This window comes from Trachypithecus francoisi, unplaced genomic scaffold, assembly GCF_009764315.1.
Source record: "Trachypithecus francoisi isolate TF-2019V2 unplaced genomic scaffold, Tfra_2.0 Lachesis_group12, whole genome shotgun sequence".
NCBI classification, from domain to species: domain Eukaryota; kingdom Metazoa; phylum Chordata; class Mammalia; order Primates; family Cercopithecidae; genus Trachypithecus; species Trachypithecus francoisi.
In genome coordinates, this window is record NW_022681457.1 from 112251942 (window position 1) to 112266692 (window position 14751).

The 14751-nt window shown below is 50.5% G+C and overlaps 1 protein-coding gene, 1 long non-coding RNA gene and 1 pseudogene across 3 annotated transcripts in view; 1 reads left to right on the top strand and 2 right to left on the bottom strand.

Moving 5' to 3' along the window:
• Positions 1-1375: 1375 nt before the first annotated feature.
• Positions 1376-1501, top strand: LOC117094046 (annotated as a pseudogene).
• Positions 1502-3720: 2219 nt separating this feature from the next.
• Positions 3721-7085, bottom strand: LOC117093299. The gene is made up of 2 exons (XR_004441098.1): positions 5104-7085; positions 3721-4627 (listed from the first exon to the last, which is right to left on the bottom strand). It is a non-coding gene; the product is annotated as an uncharacterized LOC117093299 (long non-coding RNA).
• Positions 7086-12033: 4948 nt separating this feature from the next.
• Positions 12034-14751, bottom strand: part of TNFRSF1B (TNF receptor superfamily member 1B) — a 42513-nt gene continuing 39795 nt past the window's right edge. The window contains exon 10 of one of the 2 annotated variants that reach the window (XM_033228308.1): positions 12034-14552. In XM_033228308.1, the coding sequence (XP_033084199.1) occupies positions 14272-14552 (281 nt within the window). In that variant the 3' untranslated portion in view covers positions 12034-14271. Of the gene's footprint in view, positions 14556-14751 lie in introns of both variants that reach the window. The other variant, XM_033228307.1, reaches the window with a different exon arrangement.

Consider the following 14751-nt stretch of genomic DNA (forward strand, 5'->3'; position numbering starts at 1 on the left):
ATGGAAACACTAGGCAGAGTTGTGCTGCAGGGTGAAGCCCTCATGGAGAACTTTGGCTAGGGCAGTACAGAAGGGAAATGTGGGATGGGAGCCTCCACACAGAGTCCCCACTGGGGCATTGGCTAGCGGAGCTGTGAGAAGAGGGCCACCATCCTCCAGACCCCAGAATGGTAGGACAGCTTGCACTGTGCACGTGCAAAAGCTGCAGACACTCAATGCCAGCCAATGAAAGTAGCCAGGAGGGGGACTGTATCCTGCAAAGCCAGAGGAGGGGGAGCTGCCCAAGACCATGGGAACCCACCTCTTGACCTGGATGTGAGACATGGAATCAAAGGAGATCATTTTGGAGCTTTAAGATTTGACTGCCCCACTGGATTTCAGACTTGCATGGGGCCTATAGCCCATTCATTTTGGCCAATTTCTCCCATTCGGAACAAGTGTATTCACCCAATGCCCTGTTGTATCTGGGAAGTAACTAACTTGCTTTTGATTTTACAGGCTCGTAGGTGGAAGTGACTTGCCTTGTCTCAGATGAGACTTTGGACTGTGGACTTTTGAGTTAATGCCAAAAGGAGTTAAGACTTTGGAGGACTGTTGAAAAGGCATGATTGGTTTTGAAATATGAGGACATGAGATTTTGGAGGGGCCAGGGGAAGAATGATATGGTTTGGCAGTGTCCCCACCCAAATCTCATCTTGAATTATAGCTCCCATAATCCCCACGTGTTGTGGGAGGCACCTGGTGGGAGGTAATTAGATCATGGAGGTGGGTTTTTTCCCATACTGTTCTCATGATAGTGAATAAGTCTCATGAGATCTGGTGGTTTTATAAAGTGCAGTTCCCCTGCACACACTCTCTAGCCTGCTACCATGTAAGACATGCCTTTGCTCCTCCTTTGCCTTTTGCCATGATTGTGAGGCCTCCTCAGCCATATGGAACTGTGAGTCTATTGAACTTCTTTTTCCTTATAAATTACCCAGTCTCAGGTATTTCTTCATAGCAGTGTGAAAATGGACTAATACAGACACCTTGCTTTCTTTTTTAGTTGTATACATACCAGAGGAAGGTATGCAGGAGATGGGGGTCATTCCTTAATTACCACCCACTTAGATGCATGTTGGCCCAGAAGGGGTAAGTTTTCTGGGACAGGCAGATTTGCAGAACCCAGTTCCACACTCTCCCCACGTCAGGTTCCTCCCCACCTGGCCTCCTATGTCAGTTTCTGGAATCAGCTGGATCACAGGGGATGTAGACAGGTAGCCGAAACTCCTGCAGCAATGTTTCTGTTGGCACACACAATGCTCTAAGGTCATTTGAATTACTGAAAACATAGAAAAATCTGGAGATTACACATGAAAATCTATATTTAGGACATCTCTAGAAAAATTGAAGATTTGGCCACTATGGAAACTGCTGAGGGTCCCATGTATAATGGCTGCAAACAGCATCCTTTGTTGCATGGACAGCCTGATTTTTGCTCTAAGGGACTGTGGAGACAGCCCTTTCCAATGTCTTCGACCTTAGCACTGTCCCCAGAGTAGGCTTCAGACAGGCGTGCAAGGTGCCTTTGGAAATCCCCAGGGCACCAAGGCCAGAGTTCGCATTGGCCAAGTCATCATGTTCATCCACACCAAGCTGCAGAAAAAGGAGCATGTGACTGGGGCCCTACGTAGGGGCCACGTTCAAGTTCCCTGGCCACCAGAAGATCCACATCTCAAAGAAGTGGGGCTTTACCAAGTTCAATGCGGATGAATTTGAAGATGTGGTGGCTGAGAAACAGCTCATCCCAGATGACTGTGGGGTCAAATCCATCCCCAGTCATGGCCCCCTGGAGAAGTGGCAAGCCTTGTACTCATGAGGGCTTTCACTGTGCTGCCCCCGATAAATTATGCCCACCATTAAATATCCTACTTCCTGTCCACCCAAAACAAAACAAAACAAAACCAAAAACTGAATGCCTCTTTGCCTACATTCATCCAATCATTGACTGTCAAGTGAACACCTACTATGTGCCTGGCACTGTTCTTTTACGGTGAGAGGGCTGGACCGGGTCTCACTCTGTTGCCCAGACTGGAGTGCAGTGGCACAATCATGGCTCCCTGCAGCCTCAATCTTCTGAGCTCAAGTGATCCTCCTACCTCAGCCTCCCAAGTAGCTAAGACCGCAGATGTGCACACTCAACTAATTTTTTTTTTTTTTTTTTTTTGAGACTCACTCTGTCACCCAGGCTAGAGTGCAGTGTCGCAATCTTGGCTCACTGCAACCTCTGCCTCCAGGTTCAAGCGATTCTCCTGCCTCAGTCTCCGGAGTAGCTGGGACTGCAGGCACGCATCACCATGCCTGGCTAATTTTTATATTTTTAGTAGAGACGGGGTTTCGCCATGTTGGCCAGGCTGGTTGTGAACTCCTGGCTTCAAGTGATCCGCCTGCCTCAGACTCCCAAAATGCTGGTATTATAGGCGTGAGCCACCGCGCCCGGCCCTGGCTAATTTTTTGATTTTTTGTAGAGATGGGTGTGGGGGCTCTCACTATGTTCTGTAGGCTGGTCTCAAACTCCTGGGCTCAAACAATCCACCTGTCTCAGCCTGCCAAAGGGCTGGAATTATAGGAGTGAGCCCACTAGCCACCGAGCCTGGCTGCTTGGGACTGTTCTAATCCCATGACTGAGTAAAATAAAGCTCTGCCATCCTAGAGTTTATATTCTAGCAGGAGGTGTAGACAATAAGAAATAAATATAACAGATATGTAAATTATACAGTATTTGAGAAGGTGGTAAGTACCGTAAGAGCCCTGTGAGGGGTAGGGGGATCCCAGAGTTGAGGGAGTTGCAATTTTAATTATGAATTAATTTAATTAGATCTTGAAGCCTTTTAACTTTGTAAGGCAGTGCTGTCCAATAGAAATAGAATGCACGCCATATACATAACTTTAAAATTTTCTAGTAGCCAAATCACAGAGTGAAAAGAAACAGGTAAAATGAAGTTAATATTGTATTTAACCTAGTATATCCAAAATAAGACCATTTCAACATGTAAATCAATGTAAAATTACTAACAAGATATTGTATATATAGTTTTTCCTAGTGAGTCTTCTATATTTGGTATTTTGTATTGAGATGTATTTTACACATCTCAGCCTGAACTAGCCATGTTTCAAGTACTCAGAAGCATCTGTGCCTGGCAGCTATTCTATTTGGAAGCACAGGTCCAGAATCTCTTGTGAAAGTGCAAGCAGCCCAGGGAGAGGTGGTACTGTCACCCCGTAGGGAAAAAAAGAGAAAAGGTGGCCAGGTGCGGTGGCTCATGCCTGTAATCCCAGCACTTTGGGAGACTGAGGCAGGCAGATCACCTGAGGTTAGGAGTTCAAGCCCAGCCTGGCCAACATGGTGACACCCTGTCTCTACTAAAAATACAAAAATTAGCCAGGTATGGTGGCAGGCACCTATAATCCCAGCTACTTGGGAGCCTGAGGCAGGAGAATCACTTGAACCCAGGTTGCAGTGAGCCAAGATCACACCACTGCACTCCAGCCTAGGTGACTTCAGGCTACTCTCCCAACCCCATATCCCATCCCACCCCCCATAGTGCCATGGCTGTCCTGTCCTCCCCTCACCAAGGTGTCTGCTCAAACTACAGCACCTCAGAGAAGCCTTCCTCAACCCACCTTGCAAGCTGGCAGCACCCCAAACCCTATGTAGCCCCTTACTTTGCTTTATTTTTCTTCTTAGCACTTACTGCCACAAGCATAGCCTACATGTCTGTTTTTACATAGTCCCTACTAGCATGTCAGCTCCAGGTGGACAGGGACCTTGTCTGTGCTGTTAGCTACAACATTCCCAGTACCTATACACTTAAAAAAAAAGTACTTAACATGTGTGGAGCCCTGACAATGCCAGGCACAGTTCTAATCATTTCAGATAGTAACTCATGTAATCCCACAATCTGAGGGAGGTACTATTTTAATCCCATTTTACAGATAAGGCGAGTAAGGCACAGAGACATCTGAGATATTCATTCACTTGACTGAGATCACAGCAACAGGAAATGTCGCATCCAGGAGTCACACCTGGGCAGGTAGTCTTCAAGGACCTACAACTGTTTTTGTTTTATTTTTTTAGACAGGGTCTCACCCTGCCACCCAGGCTGGAGTACAGTGACTCGATCATGGTTCACTGCAGCCTCAACCTCCTGGGCTCAAGCAATTCTCCCACCTCAGCCTCCCACAGTGCTGGGATTACAGGCTTGAAGCACCGCGCTGGGCTGTACCCACAATTTTGGGTTCTGTGCTTGTTCATCAGAGTGTTCTATAATGATAATGAATGAATGAGATCAAATAAAGAGAACTCAAAGACATGCCTTCTCTTCCCAGGCTCGTCCTAGCTTAGCCAAACCACACATTCTCTCCTGATTAAAGCAAAGAAATGGGCGAGAGGAGCTGCAAGCCTGGCCCATGCTGACTGGTTACCGTATCAGGCAGGTGGCTGCCCTTGGTTGCTCCAAATGGAATCATCATTCCCCTCAAACGGAATCATCTGGTGCCTCCTCTGTCTCCAGACAGGCGGTGAGCTCTGGGAAACAGCAGCGCTGGATCTGGTACCTCAGGCTCAGCACCAGCCCATGTCCAGTGCCTGTGAGAGGTAGGAGCCAAAGCTGCCCCCCTCCCCCAGCCCCGAGTCAATTCCCTGCTCTCAAAGGGGGTTTATTCCAGTTTCCATGATCCACACGCTGGCTCAGCTCATGTTTCAAACATTAACATCCCAATCAGGTTGGTGCTGTTACTATCCCCATTGTATATATAGATGGGGACTCAAGCTCAATGCAGCCCCAGCCTCTGCAGAGTGGATGTTCAGTAAACGTGAATATCCCCAGCAATGGTGCCATGAGTGAATACCAGAGCTGCTGGGGCTGCAATGGCCTCTGTGCAGGAAACACAGGGCACAAGCAAGTTGAAGGAAGGGACTTTTGCCAAGGAGAGACCAGCATTAGAAAAACCCACAAGAGCTGGTGAAGCACTCAAGGAGAAGCACCAGCAGGAAGCTATGGGGCACAATGGTGATGGCATGGAGAAGCTACCAGAAGGGGAAGGGGAGGAGGGAATACACACCTGGCCTCACTTTCCTCCCATCCTCCACTCTCCTGATGAGATGGGATCGTTCCCTCGGCCCCCTTCATGGGCAGGAACTGGAGTGGATCACTTCCCTCAGCCCCACCGCTGGCCACTCTTCGTGAGAGGAAGCATGGAAGCAAAAACAAATTTTGGGGAGATGGGGGGGAGCAAATGCTGGGACTGGCCAGTCACTCCTCTCTGGCGGGAGCAGGCTCTGTGCAGGCCCCACAGCAGCATCCAAGTCCCTGCCTTCTCAGCACCCAGATTCTTGTCTGGCATCCAGGAAGAATCAGGTCACATGGATGGATTAAAAGATGATCAATGCAGAACTTTATTGAGCAGTGAAAGTGGCTCTCAGTGGAAAGGGAGGTGAAAAGGGGATGGTGCAGGAAGAAGGTGATCGTTCCCTGAAGCCACGCCACCTGAAGTTAATCACGTCTGTCTATCCGTCGTCTCTGACGCTCAGTTGCTTCTCTGCTTGGGTGCTTGTGATCTCCGCCAGTCAGCCTTTTGTGACGCTCCGCGGGATGCTCCGCAGAGCTGAAGTCTTTTCATGGGGACAGGATAGGCACATGGCAGGCCAAAAAGGCAACATTTGGGCAGAAAAACAGGGTCAGCTGTTTTCACTTAGGGCCGAGGTTCCAGGCTTCAGGGTGGGGTTTAACCAGGAGCCTGACCATTCTGTATCACTGCTAGTGCTCTCTCATGGCCAAACCCTGCTGGGAGCCTCAGGGAAAAGGGTTCAGGAATGTGTGTGCAGGAGGCGGCCTCCCAGTGCACAAAGCACCAAGAGAGGAACCGGAGGGCTGGATGGAGACTAACCAGCACATTGCTGGTCTCTCTGCTTCTAATCCATCTCTCTCTCCAGCCATCCCCCCAATGTAGCCAAGGTAAGGGGGCTTCAGAAGGAGCCCCCCACCTCCTGGTAAGCAGTCCCCACAACTGCAGTTTCCAACCTCCTCTCTCCCCAGCACCTGGTGACATCATTCCAAAAGACAAATCTGGCCATATCCCCCCACCAGTGAAACTTCTTCAGCGAGTCCTTTGTCCCGTTGTCTGCCTTAGCAGGACAGTGGCCATCCTTTGGACCTGGCCACTCCTCAGCCTCATTTCCTGCTCACTGCCCCAGGCCAAGGGCAGACTTCGCTGATCCCTGGGTCCCTCAGGTCTCTGCTCCCAGGTTACCTCTCCCGGTCCCCTCCCTGATCCAAAAGGGCACTTCCATCCCTTGGTCCCCCATGTCCAGCTTCATTTTCTTCATCCCTGTCTGATATTATGTTTCTTTTCTTCCTACCCACTACATGAGCTTCATTTTAGTAGCCACTGCATCCCCGCAACTAGAGCACAATACCTACTTGTTTCTTCAAGCATCAGGAGGTATCAGGATATCTTTAAGGTATTTAAAGCTGGATGGGATCCGCAACGAGGGAGTTGGAGAGGGAGAAGAGGTGCAAGGACTGAGCCCTGGGCCCCCTCATGAGTCAGACGTTGATGAGATGAGGAAGAACCAGGCAGGAAGGCAGAAAGGGTCCCTGAGATGGCAGGAGAGTCAAGGGGTCTGGACTCCTGACAGCCAGGCAAGGAAACACTTCCAAGGAGCAGAGATTGATCACTCGGGTCAAATACCGTCTGCCTGTAGAAGTGAGATGGGGACTGAAGCTGAATTTAGCTGTATGGAGTTTCATAGAGACCTGGTCAAAAGACAGGTTGAGTAGAGTAGGGGGCACAAGTGGTGAGCACATGAGAAAATGGGAGAAGACAAATTGGAGACCTGAATATGCTGTTCTCCAGGTGTTTTTGCTGTAAGAGTAGCTGAGAAATCTGACAGTGCCTGGAGGAAGAATTGTGAACAAGGTTTCTGTTGTTGTTAATTGTGGTGAAATACACTAACTTTTTTTTTTTTTTTCTTTTTTTTGAGATGGAGTTTCACTCTTCTCTCCCAGGCTAGAGTGCAATGGTGCGATCTCGGCTCACTGCAACCTCTGCCTCCCATGTTCAAACAATTCTCCTGCCTCAGCCTACTGAGTAGCTGGGATTACAGGCGCCTGCCACCACACCTGGCTCATTTTTGTATTTTTAGTAGAGACGGGGTTTCGCCATGTTGGCCAGGCTGGTCTCGAACTCCTGACCTCAGGTGACCCACCTGCCTCAGCCTCCCACAAAATTTTTATCATCTTTTTGTAGTTGTTGCTCTTTTTCGGTTTTTGTTTAAAATTCTCATCTTAACCATCATTAAGTGTGTAGTTCAGCGGCATTAAGTAATTTCACATTGTTGTATAACTATCACCACCATCCATCTGCAGAACTTTTTTTTTTTTTTTTTTTGGACAGGGTCTCACTCTGTCACCCGGGCTGGAGTGCAGTGGCATGGGTCATGGCTCACTGCAGCCTCGAATTTCTGGACTCACGCAGTCTTCCCGCCTCAGCCTCCTGAGTAGCTGGGACCACAGGTGCATGCCACCATGCCAAGCTCATTTTCATAGAGACAGGGTCTCGCTATGTTGCCCAGGCCCGTCTCGAACTCCTGAGCTCAAGCGATCCACGCACCTTGGCTTCCCAAAGTTTTGGGATTACAGGCGTGAGCCATCATGCCTGGCCTAGAACTCTTCATTTCAAAAAACTGAAACGCTGCACCCATTAAACACTGACTCCCCATTCCCTCTTCTCCTAGCTTCTGGCAACCAACACCCTACTTTCCATCTCTATGAATCCTACTACTCTAGGTACCTCATGTACGGGAAACACACAGAATTTTGTCCTTTTGTGACTGGCTTATTTCACTTAGTTTAAGAGACAAGGGATCCTTGTCCTCAAAGATCATCCAGGTTGCAGCACCTGTCAGAATTTCCTTCCTTTTTAAAGTTGAATATTCCATTGAAGACCACTTTTTTTTTTTTTTTTTGAGATGAAGTCTCACTCTGTCACCCAGGCTGGAGTGCAGTGGCGCGACCTCGGCTCACTGCAACCTCTGCCTCCCGGGTTCAAGCAATTCTCCTGTCTCAGCCTTCTGAGTAGCTGGGACTACAGGCATGTGCCACCACTCCAGGCTAATTTTTGTATTTTTAGTAGAGATGGGGTTTCACCATGTTGGCCAGGCTGGTCTCAAACTCCTGACCTTAGGTGATCCACCCACCTCAGCCCCGCAAAGTGCTGGGATTATAGGTGTGAGCCACTGCGCCCAGGCTGTAGACCACATTTTGTTTATCCATTCCACGTTTTGGAGACCTAGGTTGGTTCTACCTTTTGGCTATTATGAACAAGGAACACAGCTGTACAAATATCCGTTTGAGACTCTGTTTTCAATTCTTTGGGGTAGACACCCAGAAGTGGAGTTGCTGGATCAGATGGTAATTCTATGTTCCATGTTTTGAGTCGCTGTCACACTGTATCCCATAGCAGTTGGACCATTGTGCACTCTCCTCAGCGATGCACAAGGTTTTCCATCTCTCCACATTTTCACCAACACTAATTTCTGGGTTTTTGATAGCAGTCGTCCTAATGGGTGTGAGGTTGTTCAGCAAATGGGAGGAGCCTCAGTGTGTCTATATGCAAACAGGAAAGATCCAGGAGCCACAGAAATTGAGGCTGAAGGAAAGAGACAGGAGACTCGCTGAAGCAATGTCCTTGAGCCAGGAGAGATGCTAAGATCCCGTGCAGAGGAGGAACCATCCTCAGACCCACCAAAGGCCAGGGTTGTGGGCACAGACACAGGGTGAGAGGGGAGATGTGGTGAGGCAAGCATGAAGCATTCTTTTATGTTTGTTTTATTTTCTCAGTGAAATAGACAGCAAGGTTAACTGAAGGTTAGGGTGGGGTGAGGACAGAGGCTTGGGGATAAAGGAGAACACAAGAAATAATCCATCTAGAAGAGCAAGGTAAGGCATGGTGGCTCATCCCTATAGTCCCAGCACTTTGGGAAGCCAAGGTGGGAGGATCACTTGAGCCCAGGAGTTTCAGGGTGCAGTGAGCTGTGATTGCACTACTGCCCTCCAGCCTGGGTCACTGAGTGATACTCAGTCTCAAACAAAAACCTCAATTAATCCTTTTATTTAAAAGATAAAATAGGCTGGGTACAGTGACTCAGGTCTGTAATCCCAGCACTTTGGGAGGCCGAGATGGGTGCATCACCTGTCAGGAGTTCGAGACCAGCCTGGCCAACATGGCGAAACCCCTTCTTTTGTATTTTTGTACTAAAAATACAAAAATTAGCTGGGCATGGTGGCATGCGCCTATAATCCCAGCTACTTGGGAGGCTGAGGCAGGAGAATCGCTTGAACCTGGGAGGCAGAGCTTGCGATGAGCCGAGATCGCACCACTGCACTCCAGCCTGGGCGACAGAGCAAGACTCCATCTCAAAAAAAAAAATTAATTAAATTAAAAGATAAATAGAAAGAGTGGGAGACTGAATGAATGGGAGCTGGTAGGCTGGATAACCAATGGTTGTCTTTGCCCCTGCAAAGACATTTGTGTCTGAATTCCTGCAACCTGGCCAAAACGCTGAGACAAGAAGAGTGTCCTGGATTATCTGGGTGGTCCGTTGTGATTACAGGTGTCCCTATAATTGGGAGGCAGAGGGAGATCTGACTACTGAAGAGACTCCATTGCTATCTCTGAAGAGGGACAAAGGGGCCATAAGCCAAGGAATGCAGGTACCACTGGAAGCTGAAGGCAAGGAACCAGATTCTCCCCTAAAGCCTCCAAAACCAAATTCCCCATTTGAGCCTAGCAGGCCTGGCGACACCTTGCTTTTATACTTCTGACTCCTAGAGCTATAGGAGAATGAAATTGTATTGTTTTAAGTCACTGAGTTTGTGTGGTTTGTTATAGCAGCAATAGGAACTAATATATCAGGCAGGGGACCTGTTGTCACTGCTGGGCGGCACCAAGGACCCCCATAAAGTTTATTCTTTTTTTTCGTCCTCCAGGCTGGAGTGCAGTGGCGAGATCTCAGCTCACAGCAACCTCCGCCTCCTGGGCTCAAGCAATCCTCCCACTTAAGCCTCATGGGTAGTTGGGACTCCAGGTGCATGCCACCACACCCAGCTAGTTTCTGTATTTTTTTGTGGAGATGAGGTTTCACCATGTTGCCCCGGCCAGTCTTGAACTCCTGAGCTCAAGCAATCCACCCACCTCAGCCTCCTAAAGTGCTGGGATTTCAGGCGTAAGCCACCGCGCCCGGCCACGTCTAATGATCATGAAATGAAAATGCGACCAGCCAGCATGGTGGAATGCCATCATCGTGCCCCATCCAGGTGCAGAGGTGCAGGTGTGGCACAAACAGAGTGCTGGGTTCAACCAGAGAAAGAACAACAAACCAGGAGAAAGTGTTGTAGGTGCGCACAAGGAAGAAAATGTAACCAACAGCTGCAGGTGCCAGTGAGGAAGAAAGACAGGAGGAAGTGGGGTGGGGGAAAGTGGGATGCTTGAAATTGACATCAGGGTGCAGTTATCAATAATAGCACGGTCTAAGGCATTGGCCTGGCTACATTCCGAAGGCCACATCCGCCTCCTGCCCATTCTTTTACGTCCTGTGCACAGCTGTTTTCACACTACAACAGCACAGTTGAGTGGTTGTTGCAGAAACTGTAAGGCCTGCCAAGTGTAAAATATTTATTCTGGTCAGGCACAATAGCTCATGCCTGCAATCCCAGCACTTTAGGAGGCCAAGGCTGGTGGATCACTTGAGCCCTGGAGTTCGAGACAAGCCTGGGCAACACAGGGAAACCCCCTTCCCGCCAAAAAATAAAAATAAATAAATAATTTAGCTGGGCATAGTGGTCCATGCCTGTAGTCCCAGCTACTCAACAGGCTGAGACAGGAAGTCAGGGCTGCAGTGAGCCACGATCACATTTCAGCTTGGGTGACAGAGTGAGACCTTGTCTCAAAAAATTAAATTTGCTCCCTGGCTCTTTATGGAATAAGTGTGGGGAGCCCTGGTCAAGGGTTGAGTGACTGAAACAGGCTGGAGGACAGGACCACGGAGGAGAAGTGGGCGAGGAGCCAGGAGGCAGGGCGTTCCATCAATCACAGATCCTGCAATCACCAAGAATGAAAATGGTCCCACTGAGGGAGTCACAGTAGCTGGAGTGACGATGGTGACCCAGGGGATCAGTGGAACCAATACACAGGCCAAGGTCTGTCTCCCCTCCAAGGCTTTATTTTAATTAATTAATTTTATTTATTTATTTGGAGACAGACTGTTACTGTCACCCAGGCTGGAGTGCAGTGGCCCGATCTCAGCTCACTGCAACCTCTGTCTCCTCAATTCAAGTGATTCTCATGCCTCAGCCTCCTGACTAGCTGGGATTATAGGCACATACCATCATGCCCGGCTCATTTTTTGTATTTTTAGTAGAGGTGGGGTTTCACCATGTTGGCCAGGCTAACGCCTTTAAACTCAGAACTCCTTTGGCCTGACAATTCCCTGCAATCATTTGTTCTAGAAAACTGCTGCTCATCCCTCAGGAGGAGGTCAGAGGTCATCTCTAGAACCCTGTTCTGACCTCCTACCTGGACCCAGGGATGTTCTCTGTGTCCCCAAAGCCCTGTACTGGTCTGAGCATCCCAGGGGCACCAACTTTCCCCCAGTGGGGTCCCCAGGAGGGCAGAGCCTGGCTGCTTAGGCTGCTAGGGATCTGCAGAGACCCCAACCCGGTCCTGAGAGGAGGCCCAGGAGACCTGGGGGACAAGGGCATGAGACCAGGGCACACTTGGAACCCAGCCAGCTGTGCGGTCCTGTGCAGGAAGTTCTCTTATTGTTCACAGGCTTGAGGGGGCGGCTGTAACAGGGAACCCTCTGTGGTCCAGTCACAACAGGGGCTGGCCAGACCCCAGGGACCATGACGCCATCTCCCCTTACACAGGGGTGGCAGACAAGCAGGACCACGGACAAACCCAAGCCCAGACCCCAGGTAGAGCCAGGTGTCCACATGTAAAACAAACAGGTTTATTGATAAGCGGGAATGCTGTCCAGCATACAGTGCAAACTCTCATTGTCTCAGGATCAACACACGCAAGGGAACTGAGACTCCACAGTCTCCAAATTCATCGCTTCCTGGCTCTGCCCAGTGATGCCAAGGAAGCCCGAGGTTCTCCCAGGACTGTCCACCAGGGGGCAGGTGCAATCCATCGCGTTCTTGTGTGGGTCCAATGCCGGCAGAAACCTGGCCAGCCTCGGCAGTCTGACTTTCTTTTTTAAGAGACAGGGTCTCACTCTGTTGCCCAAGCCGGAGTGTAGTGGCGCGATCATAGCTCACTGCAGCCTCAAACTTCTGGGCTCCAGTGATCCTCCCCTCAGCCTCCTGATTAGCTGGGATTACAGGTGTACGTCACTGCAGCCAGCCAGTCTGACATCTTGATTCCAAGGTGGAAAACCCTTCTTGTCTCCATGGTAATGGCTGGACTCTCCCACCCTCCAATAGTTCAGCTGCCAAGCTCAAGTCCAGTGGAATTTGTCAACAATTTATCACCCTGCCCCCACTCTTCTAGATAAGTTCATGCCTTCTCCTTTATCCCCATGCACCTGAGACTGAGCCAGCCTTTCCAGGAGCCCCTCAATCTGCTTATTCCCAGAATCCGGGCAAGGCTACACGGGTTCCCCCTCTGCAGAGCCTTGGGCATGTTTTGGGGAGGGGAGGGGGAAGGCTGACTCTAACGGGGAGGAATCCCAGCTTCAGCGGCTTCAAGACAGGCCATTCAACTTACTGACCTTGGCTACACACACCCACAACACGCAACACAGACACAGACACAAGACTGGCACTTGGGATCACACTGGCCATGTACCAAAGTAGCGAGGCAGCCCGCTTGGGGCCAGGGAATTGAGGGTGGGGAGTGAGGAAGAAGAACCCACCCCTCTGGAGGGAGGAGGAGGGTCTAGGCTGAGGTAGGAGGAGAGAGATGGCTACGAGGACTCAGTCATCTCTAGTTCCTGAAATTCCCTGAAAGGAGACGGTGTGGCCTAGGACACCACACCAGGCAGCAAGAAAGGAGGGGCGGGGCTGCAGACACCGGAGTGAAGGCGGAGGGTGCAAATGGGAGGTAAGGGGTTGGATGTGGCTGGCAGAGTTTGGCTTTGTTTGTCATTGGCTTGTTGGCCGGCGTGGTACTTACCTTTTTAGAAAACTGGCAGATTTCCAGTTAGAAGTACATTATCTTGCCCAGGCCACAGCACTGAATACGGTGGCCTGCCTGGGCCCTCTGGGCATCTGACTTTCACATCATGGTACAAAAGGACAAGTTAGCATTTGGAGGTGGTGCTTTCTTCTTCTTTTTTTTTTTTTTTTTTTTTTTTTGAGACAGACTCGCTCGGTCGCCCAGGCTGGAGTACAGTGACTGGATCTCAGCTCCCTGTAACCTCTGCCTCCAGGGTTCAAACGATTTTCCTGCCTCAGCCATTCTGAGTAGCTGGGACTATAGGTGCCTGCCACCATGCCCAGCTAATTTCTGTATTTTTAGTAGAGATGGGGTTTTACCATGTTGGCCAGGCTGGTCTCGAACTCCTAACCTGAGGTGATCCACCCACCTTGGCCTCCCAAAGTGCTGGGATCATAGGCGTGAGCCACTGCACCCAGCCTGAGGTGATGCTTTCCAAGCCTCCTGAGCTAACCTGAAGGACCCCGTTCCCTACAGGGCTGCCACCTCCTCCCTGCACAGAACCCCGGGGCTGTCCTACAGTCTCAGCCTCAGGCTGAAGCACTGTCCTGTCTTCATGGGTGACTCAGGCAGCATCCCTCCTGAAAGCCCCTCTGCAGAGAAGGATGCTGGGGTTTTCTGGAAGCCAGAGCTGGGTCAGAGCCCAGGGGAGAAATAAACAAACAAACAAAAAACCTGAGGGCTCCAGAAGGCAAAGCTCGCAGGCCCAGCTGGGCGGGGCAGGCCACAGTGAGTCAGGGATGTGCCCCAGCGTGCCCCGAACGTCCAAGCCCAGCTAGCCTTCCAAGAGGGACACACCGTGGCAGCAGAGGCTTTCCACAACTCACTGCCTCTGCTCTCGGTCTGCAAGTCAGTGGGAGGCTGCGGCTATGGAGGGCACTAAAGGAACTTGGCCCAGAAAGCGCCATAGAGTCCTAGTGGTGGGGACCTGGAAGGACAAGGGCCCCTTCGCAGGGTCATACTGCCAGGGCTCAGCCCGCCTTGGCTACGACACAGCCCATACCAGCCTGGTTAACTGGGCTTCATCCCAGCATCGGGCACGCCAAGGGGCAGGGGCTTCTCTTCAGTGCTCCCCAGCAGGGTCTCCGGCGTCTCCAGCTGTGACCGAAAGGCGCATTCCTCCTTGGAGAAGGGGACCTGCTCGTCCTTCGGGGAACCCGAGGGGCTGGCATCTGTGTCCCCCATCGTGGAGCTGGCTTGAGAGGAGCACTGTGAGCTGTGGTCAGAGCTGCTACAGACATTCACGATGCAGGTGACATTGACCTGGGTCCCATGGCCACCAGGGGAAGAATCTGCTAAGCACAAGATGGGGTGGGGATCAGTCCAGGGGTCTGGGAGTGGGGCCCTGAGACCCCTGGCCAAGATGCAGATTCAGACACATGGGAAAGAGCACTGGGCCAGGAGCCAAGAGACCGAGATTCTAGCCCAGCTCTGCTGTGTGACCTTGAGCAAGTCACTTAACCTGCATGTGCCTCATTTTCTGCTGAATAA